This window comes from Bos javanicus, chromosome 27, assembly GCF_032452875.1.
Source record: "Bos javanicus breed banteng chromosome 27, ARS-OSU_banteng_1.0, whole genome shotgun sequence".
Classification (NCBI taxonomy): Eukaryota; Metazoa; Chordata; class Mammalia; order Artiodactyla; family Bovidae; genus Bos; species Bos javanicus.
The window spans coordinates 44,236,854-44,251,069 of NC_083894.1; the positions used below are offsets into that span (position 1 = coordinate 44,236,854).

Here is a 14,216-nt window from a genome sequence, read left to right on the forward strand (position 1 = left end):
GCCCAGACTTCATCTCTAATCTCTAGACCGTATAGCTAACTGCAGAGTGCACATTTTATTTAGTTGTCTTAAAGACTTCTTAAACCCACATTTCCCAACCCAGCTCATGCTCTCCCCCTAGACATCTGGGCCTCTTGGAATATCAGCAGTTCTAGGAGATGGAAACTCTAATCACGCATTTACAAGCAGAAACCACTGAAGCATCTTTGTGACCTCTCGTCAAAATTCACCATGAACGCTTGACAGTTCTAACTTACATATTAATCACACATGTGCACTCTTCCCTACTCTCACTGTTGTCATCTAGCTATTAGATGTGGGCATCTCTTCATGAACCTTCAGAAGAGAACCCTCTGCTCCTTACCCATTCTTGCTCTCCTCCTCCCATGCAGTCTCTCTGTTCCTGCCAAAGTGAGCTCATAAAAATGCAAACCTGTTTCTCTGTCTCCGTTTGTTAAGACCTTTGAGCAGCCTTCCATTTGAACAGAGAGTAAAGAACATCATCCTGAAGCACACCTACAGGTCTCTCTGTACCAGCGCTGACACATGGCTAAAGATATTCCCTGATGCCGCGAAGGCTTCATATTTGGGGATATCATCTAATACTTTCTTTAGCACATCAGCACTGCTTTACTGGATCTGGTATTGAAAGAATTGGACTAGTGGACCCTCAGATAAAATGACACTAATGAGTATCTGAAGCACTGACCTGCAATGAACCATGAGTGAAATGCTATGAATTAATGATCACAGATATCAACAACTTTTATGAATGAATTTTGTGTCTGTTTAGTCTAACATTGTATGCAAGATGAGCCATGGTGAAGTCGCATAATAGGATTGCTTTCCATTGTCCACTCTCCCTGGGATTGAGAGGAGTTATAAGTGTGGTTTCTGGAATGCGAGCCCTTTCTCTAGGGTTGAGCCGCTCTAAGGTCCAGGGTCTCAGTCTCCTCATCTATACGATGCCATTGATAACTGTAATTGCCTTGTAGGCCTGTGTAAAATATCAGTGAAAATGTTTGTAAATAACCTGTGTAGCACACCTCATGGCCCAGAGAAACACTCCATGCGTGTCTTACTTTACCACTCATGGGGTAAAGGACCAGTGACTTTACGTATTTATGACACAGTGAACTCTTCTTCCAAGCGTTGCCCTGGGAAAAAGCACTCTGGCGAGAATGCACCCATGAATTACTGAATGAACATGCTGCTGCTAAGCCGCTCCAGTCGTGTCCGACTCTGTGCAACCCCATAGATGGCAGCCCACCAGGCTCCCCGGTCCCTGGGATTCTCCAGGCAAGAACACTGGAGTGGGTTGCCATTTCCTTCTCCAATGCATGAAACTGAAAAGTGAAAGTGAAGTCATTCAGTCGTGTCCGACTCTTAGTGACCCCATGGACTGCAGCCTACCAGGCTCCTCCATCCATGGGATTTTCCAGGCAAGAGTATTGGAGTCGGGTGCCACTACCTTCTCTATGTTGCTGCTGCTGCTGCTGCTGCTAACTGGCTTCAGTCATGTCCGACTCTGTGCGACCCCATAGGTGGCAGCCCAGCAGGCTCCCCGTCCCTGGGATGCTCCAGGCAGGAGCTCTGGCGTGGGGTGAGCGTGAGGGACGCTGAAGCGCTGGCGTGGGGTGAGCGTGAGGGACGCTGAAGCGCTGGCGTGGGGTGAGCGTGAGGGACGCTGAAGCGCTGGCGTGGGGTGAGCGTGAGGGACGCTGATATTGTGCTGTCAGCACCTGCTGTGCACACTTTCTTTAAACACTGAACTCTTGGGATTAGTGCTCTTTCTTGCTCTCACAGCTCATCTATACCACGGGCAATCAGGAAACTTAAACATAATTGTGTTTATGTAATGAGAAGAAATTTTGGCATAACAAGAAATCAGGCATTTATATGTGTCCAGATAAATCAGTATTCTGGAGTCATTGCTCAATCTTCTCTGAAAGTTAATCCAAGGCCAAAGCCATGTTTTTCTCTAACTTTGGTAAATGAAAATTGAAAACAACAGTAAATGCTTTTTTCTGCCTGCCAGATATTTTCTGAGTCCAGGAAGAAAGTATTATTTGAGACGCTGGGTGCGTTTCCCTAGGTTTTGCTGGTGAAATGTCGTACTGCAAGCCTCTTTGGTCAAAAGGATATCCTGAGGTCAGGTCAGGTGTGCCAAGCTTCTCTTTATTTAAAAGCATGTTCTTTTCCTCTTATCCTAGAACCAAACAATTTCCATGAAAATACGATTTTTTCACAGTTTGCATCCATTTCCAGAGTTCTAACTTTGAGGCACCAAATTGACTTGTACAAATGAACATTAGTTTTCCTTTCTTTTGACAAGAAAATTAACATTTGTTCTCATTATTGAGTCCCTTTTCTATCCCAGGAAGCCATAGGTACTTTGCTATAATTTATTTCTTTGGATTGGGTGAGCACTTTGCCAATTTTTCTAATGGCTGTTACTTTTTCTTTTGAACTACGGTGTTGGAGAAGACTCTTGTGAGTCCCTTGGACTGCAAGGAGATCCAACCAGTCTGTCCTAAAAGAGATCAGTCCTGGGTGTTCATTGGAAGGACTGATGTTGAAGCTGAAACTCCAATACTTAGGCCACCTGGTGTGAAGAGCTGACTCATTTGAAAAGACCCTGGTACTGGAAAAGACTGAGGGCAGGAGGAGAAGGGGACGACAGAGGATGAGATGGTTGGATGGCATCACCGACTCAATGGACATGGGTTTGGGTGGAGTCTGGGAGTTGGTGATGGACAGGGAGGCCTGGCGTACTGTGGTTCATGGGGTCTCGGAGAGCCAGACACGACTGAGAGACTGAACTGAACTGAACTGAACTGAACTTTTTCTTTCCTCGTGATTTTCTAGATGCTCTTTATGGAACATAGAGCTTAACATCTTTGCAACAAGACTTGCAAATATGTTTTGTATTTTTTCCTAATCTCTTGAGTTTCCTATGGTATTTTGGGGTGCTAGTGATAAGAATCTGCTGCCAGTGCAGGAGACACAAGAGATGTGGGTTCGATCCCAGGATAGGGAAGATCCCCTGCAGAAGGAAATGGCTACCCACTCTAGTATTCTTGTCTGGGAAATTCCATGGACTAAGGAGCCTGGCAGGCTACAGTCCACAGGGCCACAAAGAGTCTGACATGACTGAGCGACTAACACTTCCACTTTCATGGTATTTTCTTTTATAGAGATTTATAAATGTAGCTGAATTTATCAGTCTTCCTCATTCTCCACTCTCCCCCCATAACTGCAATAGCCTTTGTCCACCATTCAGCGAGTCTTTCATGAATTAGTGTGCAGTGAAAGGCTGGAATACGGCTGTGCTCTGCCTCTCAGAGTCAAGGTTCTTGAGGTTATTTATGGCCTGAATATCATCTTTTCCCACTGTACCAAGTCCTTCAGAAAAATGCCATGGTACTTAACACTGACAAAACATCTGCTCAACTATATACCATTATTTTGTGGACTTGACAAATCTCATTAACAATTATATGTTTCAGAAGGGATCTTTGAAACAAATTCATTAAAGGAACAATCAGAACAATTCTCAGATTCATGAATTGAGATGAGAAATGCAATAAAACTATAAAGGGAAGGCTTTCCTTGATTTATGGAAAAGTAGAGAATTTAACAATTTACCCCTAATGGAAGGTACTCTTTTTCAGCAAATACAGGGGTATAGATTATTATGTGGATTTGTAAGGAGGAAAATGGATTAATATCATAGTTAATCTCTCTATATTATTTTAAAGCATAAAATATTTCATTTGGAAACATTAATAATAGTGTTGATAGAGAATTAGCATTTTCCAAGTACTGAATATATCTCTATGTGTATTTAAGAGAATTTGGACTTTTAGAAAAACCTTATAATGCAAAATCACTACCAGAAATATTCATTGCACTTCCTAGATTTAAAAAAACAAAAACAAAAAACTTGCTCATCAAAATTTTTTAAAAGTGAAACAATCTCCATATTATTCCTTGCTGCATCCCACGCAAAGAGAGCTCCCATAAATAGCACAATTTGCAGTTGATGGTAAGCTTCTCTCGGAGAAAAAATAATAGTTTGTGTTTGTGCCAGATGCTTTTCCAGCATTAAGTGCTATAAAAATTCCCTGAAGTGTGTTCAACAGATAAGGCAGAGTGCCAAAGAATGGCAGAGAATTAAGTTGAACCCTGTTCACATACAGAATCCATTGAGACACCATATGCATATTTCCATTTTAAAATCAAAATGTGGAATTAATTCAACATGCGTTTAATAGACACCCATTTAGAGATCTCTGCTAGGTCCAAGGGATAAAATGATGAGGTCTTTCTCCATTGAGGAGTTTACTCTTTATCAGAAGAAACAGACATTTAGCCCTTGTGGGAAGAACTGGTGCTGAAGCTGAAGCTCCAATACTTTGGCCACCTGATGTGAAGAGCTGACTCATTGGAAAAGACCCTGATGCTGGGAAAGATCGAAGATGGGAGAAGGGGACGACAGAGGATGAGATGGTTGGATGGCATCACTGACTCGATGGACATGAGTTTGAGCAAACCCCAGGAAATAGTGAAGGAAGATAAGCCTGGCATGCTGCAGTCCGAGGGGTCACGGGGAGTCGGACACGAGTCTTGCCTGCCAATGAAGGAGACACAAGATGCAGGTCCGGTCCCTGGGTCGGGAAGATCCCCTGGAGTAGGACATGGCAACCCACTCCAGTATTCTTGCCTAGAGAATTCCATAGACAGAGGAGCCTGGAGGACTAGAGTCCACGGGGTTGTAGAGTCAGACACGACTGAGAACGCATGCATTAATAAAGCCCTGCCTCAGTTTCTTCTCTGGCCTCTTATCAATTTCTAGTGATTGGAGAAGGCCAAGAACCCTGGTCAGGTTTCAGATCATGAGGACCAGCTTCCAAAACCCACCATCAGCCAGTTTCCCTTAATCAAGACCCCACCTCTGCACCCCTGCCATTAGAGGTCATGGAGGCAGCTGTCTGTATTCCCGATAAACAAAAACAGCAATTTCATGACAGAAGCTGGGAAAAATCTCTCAAATTGACTCTTTTGCTCAAATAAGTGCTATCTTATCATCCACATTAGATACTTGAAAAATTAAGTACTTGCTATTTAAAAATCCTCAAGTTTCTAGATGAGTTGAGAAGCTATGAAAAAGGTAAGTTAGTCCATCTAGATTATTTCTTCACAACCACACACTGACAGGGTAAGAAGAAAGTTTTGCGTGCTCAGTCACTCAGTCGTGTCCGGCTCTCTGTGACCCCATGGACTGTAGCCCGCCAGGCTCCTCTGTCCATGGGGTTATCCAGGCAGGAATACTGCAGTGGGTTGCCATTTCCTCCTCCAGGGAATCTTCCTGACCCAGGAATTGAACCTGAATCTCTTACATCTCCTGCACTGGCAGTTCTTTACTATTAGTGCCACCTGGGAAATCCAAGTAAAAGTTAGATTGACCTACTGTATCTGAGAAATTTTTATATGTCTCTCTTTCTCCATGTTTACTTAGAATTTTTTTTTTTCAGTGACAAGTGGTAGTGTATAAAAATGACTTTCCCCTAGTGGTATTATCTTCTTTTTCTATTTTTCTGTTTCTGTGGCAGTTACTATTCATTTCTGTATTGAAGAGTACAGAAGACAGGAACACATTTAAAGTAAGGCATCAATCATTTGAGCTCAGAAAGAACACTCTTAATTGAATCATGTTTTTCACTTTGAGACTCAAGCAAGTGAATTTTCATTTTTATTCCTACTGTAGTCATCTACCTCTGTGTTAACTGCACAATCACAAATTAAAATAAATACTCTTTATGGGATATGTAATTAAGGAATAGAAATATCTATCTCACATCATTTTCCCTATTGAGTAAGAGAATTTGAAAAGTACATGTCTTCACATTAGAAAGGAAAATGTGTAACAATGAGCTATTCTATCTTCAAATTTCTCCTTCAAATATTTTGTTAAATATTTGAGTATTTGAGTGGAGTAACTGTGAAGTAAGTAAGCCACTCTTTTGGCTTACTAGAGTGGCCTTTATTTGCCTACTGGCTAGGAGTTTCCTTCAGTTAAAAGAGCCTTACATAGATAAAGAAAAAATTTTACTCATGGCTAACACTGGATCAGTTAATGCCTAAATATAATAGTGTATTAGATACTTGTTTTAGTGAAGTGTTAAGAGTTATGACACAGGGCTTTGCTTTTGTTTTTTATTTATTATTATTATTAAGCTGGTGATTCCTCCAGCCCCCACAAAATGGATCAAACCAAAACACCCAACACTGGCACAAATACTGGGGTCAGAGTTCATGCTGCAATGCGAATTAGCTTGGAGAGAAAAGATTAAATATACAGAGAGAACCACAAGGACTTGGAGAGCATTCGTGTGGAGTTTGAGAGCTATATGATTTCCAGGGCTGATCTGCTATTTTGCATTCATCCCTCTTTGATAGAAGTTCCCCAATTATGTGTGTTATCTGAGTTATTTTTTACTTGTTTTTTAAAACAATTATTGGAGTGTAGTTGATTTAGAATGTTGTGTTGGTTTCGGGTGTACAGCAAAGCGAATCAGTTAAACATATGCATAAACCCACTCTTTTTTTTAGATTTTTTCCCCTGTAGGTCATTATAGAGTATTGATTCGAGTTCCCTGTGCTATACAGCAGGTTATGGTAATTTACTTTATATATAGTAGTGTGTATTGGAGAAGGCACTGGCACCCCACTCCAGTACTCTTGCCTGGAAAATCCCATGGACGAGGAGCCTGGTGGGCTGCAGTCCATGGGGACCTGAAGAGTTGGACACAACTGAGCGACTTCACTTTCACTTTTCACTTTCATCCATTGGAGAAGGAAATGGCAACCCACTCCAGTGTTCTTGCCTGGAGAATCCCAGGGATGGGGAAGCCTGATGGCTGCCGTCTACGAGGTCGCACAGAGTCAGACACAACTGAAGCGACTTAGCAGCAGCAGTAGCAGCAGTGTGTATATGTCAGCCCCAAACCCCCAACTTATCCCTCCCCCATTTATCCCCTAGTAACCAGAAGTTAAGGGCAGAAGAATTGATGCTTTTGAACTGTGGTGTTGGAGAATACTCTTTAGAGTCCCTTGGACTGCAAGGAGATCTAACCAGTCCATCCTAAGGGAGATCAGTCCTGGGTGTTCATTGGAGGGACTGATGTTGAAGATGATACTCCAATACTTTGGCCACCTGATGTGGAGAGCTGACTCATTTGAAAAGACCCTTATGATAGGAGGGATTGGGGGCAGGAGGAGAAGGGGATGACAGAAGATGAGATGGTTGGATGGCATCACCGACACCATGGGTTTGGATCGACTCTGGGAGTTGGTGATGGACAGGGAGGCCTGGCGTGCTGCAGTTCATGGGGTCGCAAAGAGTCGGACATGACTGAGTGACTGAACTGAACTGAACTGAAGCGGAAGTTTGTTTTCTGTATCTGTGACTCTAATTTTTTTGTAAATAAGTTCGTTTGTATCCCCTTTTTTTAGGTTCCAGATATAAGTGATGCATATGTTCGTCTTTCTTCACTTCATACTTCCCTCGCTCAGAATGACAATCTCTGGGTCCATCTCTGTTGTTGCAAATCTCATCATTTAGTTCTTTTTGTAGCTGAGCAGTATTCTATATACACTGCATCTTCTTCCTTTATGCGCTCATCTGTCAGTGGACATTTAGGTTGTTTTCACATCCTGGCCATCGTGAGCAGTGGTGCAGTCAGCACTGGGGTGCGTGCATCTTTCTAATGACAGCTTTCTTGGAGTATATGCGCAAGAGTGGGATTGCTGAGTCATGTGGTAGTTTCATTTTTAGTTTTCTAGGGGGCGTCCACACTGTTCACCATCGTGGTTGTACCAACTTACATTACCACAACAGTGTAGGAGGTTTCCTCTTTCTCCAGCATTTATAGTTTGTACATTTTGTAATGGTGGCCTTTATGGCTTGTTTTTAAGGAAAGAAAATTCTGATTATTTTTCTTGAGTAACACACATTACTCACAGTTAGACATATGTAAAGATTCAATCTTCAAATTACTATATGTTAATCTGTAAAAATCTAGATGTTAGCTACTTATACAGGATGGAGCTATCTCTGGAGAAAATGCACTAATATTTCGGAATGTGAGTGGTTCTGAAACTGTAGTATGCTTCAGGAAAACGTGGACAGCTTTTAAAATATGGGTTGCTGAGCCTCGTACCCATAGTTTCTGATTCAATGAGTTTGAGATAAAAGTTGAGAATTTGCATTCCTTTTTTTTTTTTTCAAACTCACAGAATATCATCTTATTGCTTTTTTAAAAACTGAAGTAGAGTTTATGTACAATATTGTGTTGGTTAAAGTGCACAGCACAGTTATTCATTGTTTTTTTTTTTTTCCAGATTATATTCCATTATAGGTTTTTTTTTTCTTTTTTTAAATTTATTTTACTTGGAGGCTAATTACTTTACAATATTGTAGTGGTTTTGCCATACATTGACATGAATCAGCCATGGGTGTACACGTAGATGTTGGGTGCAATTCTCTGCATTTCTATTAAGCTCCCAGCTGCTGCTGCTGCTGCTGCTGCTACCAGTCTTGGGACCACACTTTGAGAACTAATGCTTTATATGAATCAGACATGACTGAGCGACTGAACTGAACTGACGTGAAACTGAGAGCTCATAATAAATTAAAAAGAATCATTATAAACCTTAAAAACCTTTTCTTGGTATATATAAAAGTGATCTCTAAAATATTTACAAGCCACTGATCAGTGAGAATGCATATTGATCTTAAGCCATATGGCTGATCCTGTGCCCTTGCCCTGGATATTAGATATGAGTGAGTGTATGTAACATAAGAAAAACTGTATGGAGAAAACACAGACTTTAAACTTTTTTTTTTCCCCAGGAATAGTTTGTCAATAGTTTTCAAAATAAAAATCTAAAGTAGGTGTTTTAGTTTTCAGGATACTATATTATTTTATCATTTCATGATTTTTGATCTACAAAACAGTCTAAAGTTTTGAAATCAGATAATTTTCTTTAAAAAAGAGAAAAGAGAGCTTCCGTGGTGACTCGGTGGTACAGAATCTGCCTGCCAGTCAGGAGACACAGGTTTGATCCTTGATCCAGGAAGATCGCCCACTGTGCCACAGAGCGACTTAGTCCTGGGGCCGCAACTGGTGGAGCCCACGCACCATGCAGCCCGTGCTCTCCAGCAGGAGAGGCTAAGGCAAGGTGAAGCCTGGGCAGCCGAAGGGCAGCCCTCCCTTGCCACAGCCAGAGAGAAAGCCTTTGTAGCCGGGAAGGCCCTGCACAGCCAAAAATAAATAAATACATTAAAAAAAAAATTCCTGTCTTCAAGTAGTAAATCTCTTCTCTCCCCAGAGGATGGTAACTTCTTTGATAACCACTCCTTATTTTTCTGATGTTACATTTTAATAGGATTATGTTCGTTTTGTCTTAGTAAAAATTTAATGTGACACAATTAAATGATGTCAGAAACTAGCAAAGTCCATCTTGTTCATTTTGAAATCACGGGTTTGTGAAAATTAATTGGTTACATAGTCAGATATGTCTGTTTATAGTAAATGTCCTTTTTTAAAAAAAATATGTCAAGACACTTTATGCAAAAGACAGGTAGAGTAAAACTGTCCAAGGCTTTGGTGATAATGGAGCAAAAGAATACCTATTCGTTAAATTTGCAGTGGGTTTCACAGGAAAACAGTGGTTTATAACAAAACTTGTAAAATAAATGTGTGTGTGTGTGCATTTCTTTCAAAATGTTGAAGCACCTCTTTCAAATGTTAGCCATTAAGCGATTATTTTTATCTACTCTGGAACGTCAGTTGCATTTAAACTGGAAGACTTCTTGAAATGCTAAAGACAAAACTTGAAGATTGAGAATTCTGACTGGCTGCTGATGACGGATGTGGGAATGACATTTAAAGTGGCGGCACGCTTTTCTGCAGGAATGCGTGTACATATCTTTAATGTCAGCACTTGCCTCTGGGATGACACTTGTCAGATTTCATGGTGTCATGTGCTAGTTCAAGGTCATAGTAGAGATTTTTATTGCGTAATACCTGAATATTCCACTTATGATCTAAAAGCAACTTTTTGAAGCCAAATTTGTTGGCAAATTTGAAGCCAAATTGTTGAAGCCAATTCTTCTTTTACTGTTCCCTTCTCTGGGTACTCTAGTCCCTTAATTACCTTTGAGTTTCAAAATGCAGAGTTCTGACATCTGTGATGAAGTTGTAGACTTACTTAATCTTGAAATCATTCCTGTGAAAAATAATTGTTCACTTGTGTTGGATGGTTCCCAGGTTTCTGGAGATGACTTGACTCAGAGACTGGCTAATAAATAATAGGAGACAGCCTTGGAGGGAAAAAGGCATACTACACTGCCCAGCACCTTTCTGCCCAAAGGAAAAGCAGATGAGACCCAAAGAGGCATCTCTGGCCTACTACTGCTTTAAAAAAAAAAATTCTCCCAGAAGGATTCCTTCCTAGGTTGAAGTTTTGTCTACAATCATAGAAAAATTAGATGTGGCTGAAAAATCTATCCAGTTCAGTGAAGTGAGATAATGGGGTAAGGAGAGCTGGATGGAACCTCTTTCCTTACACAAGAACACACCTTTAGCAACACATCTGTATCAAGACGAGCCAAGAGTTAAGGGGCTTGCATAAACCTGGATTGAGCTAGATATTATCATGGGCTTCCCCTGTGGCTCAGTGGCAAAGAATCCACGTACAATGCAGGAGATACGGGTTCAGTCCCTGGGCCAGGAAGATCCCCTGGAGAAGGAAATGGCAACCCACTCCATGTCCTTGCCTGGAGAATCCCATGGACAGAGGAGCCTGGGGGGCTACAGTCCATGGGGTGGCAGAGAGCTGGACACAACTGAGTGACTAAACAACAACAGAGACGATCGTACTAAGCGAAGTAAGTCAGAAAGAGAAAGGCAGATGCTGTGCGGCATCCCTTACATGTGGAATCTAAATATGATACAAATGAACCTATCTGTGAAACAGCAACAGAATCACAGTCGTAGAGAACAAGCCGGGCGTGGCGAAGGAGGGTGGGGACGGGGGAGGAACGGTGTGAGAGGGTGCGGTGAGCAGATGCAGACTGCTGCATATGGGATGGATTAACAGCAAAGGCGTGCTGTATAGCACAGGAGACTATAGTCAGTATCCTACGATAAACCGCAGTGTAAAAGAACATCTAAAAAGTCAGGATGGTGAAGCAGTGTACATAGACATAAAAATCAATACCAGTGCGATTAATGCAAGTGCAGTCCAATAAATTCTTCAAACGTAGGGTCAATGACAAAGAACACTTGAAATATCCAGAGGGTCATCTGTCTACACTGCGTTTCCAGCTCGTAGCCCCACGCCCACACCCAACACACACATACCCTGCATCACAGTCAGCCTCCGCACCGCATCAGCAACCCTGCAGCATCAGTCAGCCTCCGCCCCGCATCACCATTTCCCGAAATTCTACACGCCATGGTCTCTCCATAGCAGTTTGGACTTTGATGCCACTCAACCTTTATTTTTTTAATCTGTGGAAGGCTCAGTTGCTTACTTAATAGCAGATTTTTAAAAATTAAGATAATTATTATCAGAGTGCTTTGGGACTGTAATTCAGTTAACGAGTGCATATGCTTTTTGTCTTGTTTTGCTTTGCTTTTTAATATGCCAGGTCTTGACTGGGACCCACCGACGGTCGGTAATTTGATCACCCCCTTTTCCCCACAATGCCCTGAGCTATTTCACTTATCGAAAGCATGGGCTCAGCTGTATCTGTGCAGACAGTATTTGTTTTATTGATGTAAGTACAGTCTTAACTGGCAGTATTCCTTTGGAGTAACTTTCTTAATATTCAAAAGAGTGACAAGCACTTGGTCCTATGGTGTATTAAAGTCTTATCTGATTGGAAATGCCACTGAGAGTATAGGTTTGCCAGGGACCTTAAAGTATACATTAAGTGCACATTTTGAAAGTACACGCAGGGCTAGCACTGCTCATCCCGCCTGTATTTTCATATGTGTTGTATATGCAGCGTCCACTTCTGTACCAGGAGAAGGAGAGGAACCTTCCTCTAAGGGAAAGTGCGTCCTGAGCTGTCTGGAGAAGACGACTGAGTACATGTCGTGGATTTAATTGAATACAGCATCATGCCCTCAAAAGATATATCCAAAGGATTTGATTTATTAAAATAAGTGAGGCAGGAGAAAAAAGGGACACCGCTCCATCCTTCAGAATAGCATCCTCCATGTAGGCTCAAACCAATCCAGTCCGTGTTCCTCAATGCACGATGACAAGCCTTAACTGCAGACTTTGACCCACACTCTGTCTTTGATGTTGTGTGTTGTTGGAAAACTGATGCCTGAGTGTCCTCTCTGTTCAAACTGTTTCTAATATACAGTTTCCTTGTCCAGTGTTCTTTCAATAAGGGTACCTAGGCCTTGAGGATACTTGTCAGAATGATGCAAATGAAGGTGTGGATTATATATTTCCCTATTTATAAAAAGAGTTTCTACCACAACACCCTCCCTACCAGAGTTGCTGTGACAGAGGACAGTGTGACTGTTATTTTCTGGCAAAACGGAACGTGGAGATTGAATAAGTCACGGGAAGTGGTGTCTGCATACTTAGTCCTCCACTGCGATTTCTTCCTTGTGAGGTGGCAATTTTAAAGCTTTTGAACTGGAAAACCTTCCAATCCAAAATCTCCCTGCCTGCTTCCACCTCACCTGAAGCCATGACAGGCACCCCTCCACCAGTAAATTAATATTAATAAACACATTTTAAAGATGATGTTGTAACTCAACTAATGTCTCTCTGGTACCAAAAAATAATGTTAGGAGAATATAAATGTGGGAAAATGCAGATTTCTAAGAATTTCAGAAAGCACAAACAAAAGAATTGCATCGGCCCATGAAGTAGTCAAAACACAGTGGATCTCCCTGGCAAAGGACCAGGGCACAAAAGACCCACGCGTTGCAAGGATGCCCCTGCCTTGGACTTCTCAGACTACCCTCTGTGGGGAGCAAGGAAAAGGAAAGAAGGGTAAAGCTGCCCGGCTTCCATGGCTCCATGTGGGCTCCACAGGCCTTTGCTTTTGAACTCTCACACTTCAGTCTCAGTCTCTGGGGTGCCCACTTGTGTTGTTGGTGGTGAATTCTTCCTGGTAGACACCTGTTGGGTCCTGTGTCAATAAGACCCACTGTAGAAGGAGAAAGCACATTTCCTGAGCCAAGAAGGTGAGAGCTGCTCTTTTCCAGGGCCCTTGTTAATCCTGGGAGCCCAGCATCTTTGGGGACAGAAAAAATGCAATACAAACTCTCATTTCTTTCCCCCACTCCACAAAGACAGTGCTGTTGCCATGTGAGTGTGCAGCTCCACTTCTCTGAAGAGAGGCAATAGAGCACTTCTCCCTTCCATCTAGAGGTTTTAGAACTTCTTCCCATTGCTCCGTAGCATCATTCTCAGCAGAACCCCACTGCTTGGCCATGGCCAGGGTTAGCTTGAATGGTACCTATTATTGAAAGGGAGTCTGTATTTGCAGTAATACAGAGAATGCCAGTTTAGAAATGAGCCTGATTGCATGGTTCATTTTGTTCTCCTTTGTAGAGCCAGGCTGCGGCCCACTACAAAGGCACGAAACATGCCAAGAAGCTCAAAGCACTGGAAGCCATGAAAACTAAGCAGAAATCTGTCACTGCCAAGGACAGCGCAAAGACTACCTTCACCTCCATCACTACCAATACCATCAATGCCAGCTCTGACAAAACAGGTTATGCCACGCTCTCTGTTGTCTTGTCCTCCTCATCCTTGTCGTGTGGGGCTCCTTCCCTGGTCTGCTACTGATGTTCCCGCCACCCTGGTTCACGCCTGACCCATCTCTCTGTGTAATGGTACTGCCCGCCCCCCACATTTTCCCAATACCCTTGAGAGACGGATGATCACTAGTAATATTGCAGATTCTGTGCTGGAAACAGTCCAATGGCTGCTTTTGAGGAACACGGGAGTCACAAGGGCGTTTGAAGCCACAGCCTTTTTTGAGAAGGGCCCCTTTCAGTGTGTCTCATCTGCATCTTGTATGCAGCGCCTTCTCCCAGAACTGCGTGGCAGATTTTATTTCCCTGTGAGTACACAGCAGACTATGCCAAAAGAATTGCAAAGGCCCCCGT

The 14,216-nt window shown here is 42.4% G+C and overlaps 1 protein-coding gene across 1 annotated transcript in view; it reads left to right on the forward strand.

Annotated features, from left to right (window-relative positions):
• The window catches only part of ZNF385D (zinc finger protein 385D), a 992,080-nt gene that overhangs the window by 874,739 nt on the left and 103,125 nt on the right, over window positions 1-14,216 (forward strand). The window contains 1 exon segment of the mRNA XM_061404729.1: window positions 13,657-13,819. Within this exon segment, the coding sequence (XP_061260713.1) occupies window positions 13,657-13,819 (163 nt within the window).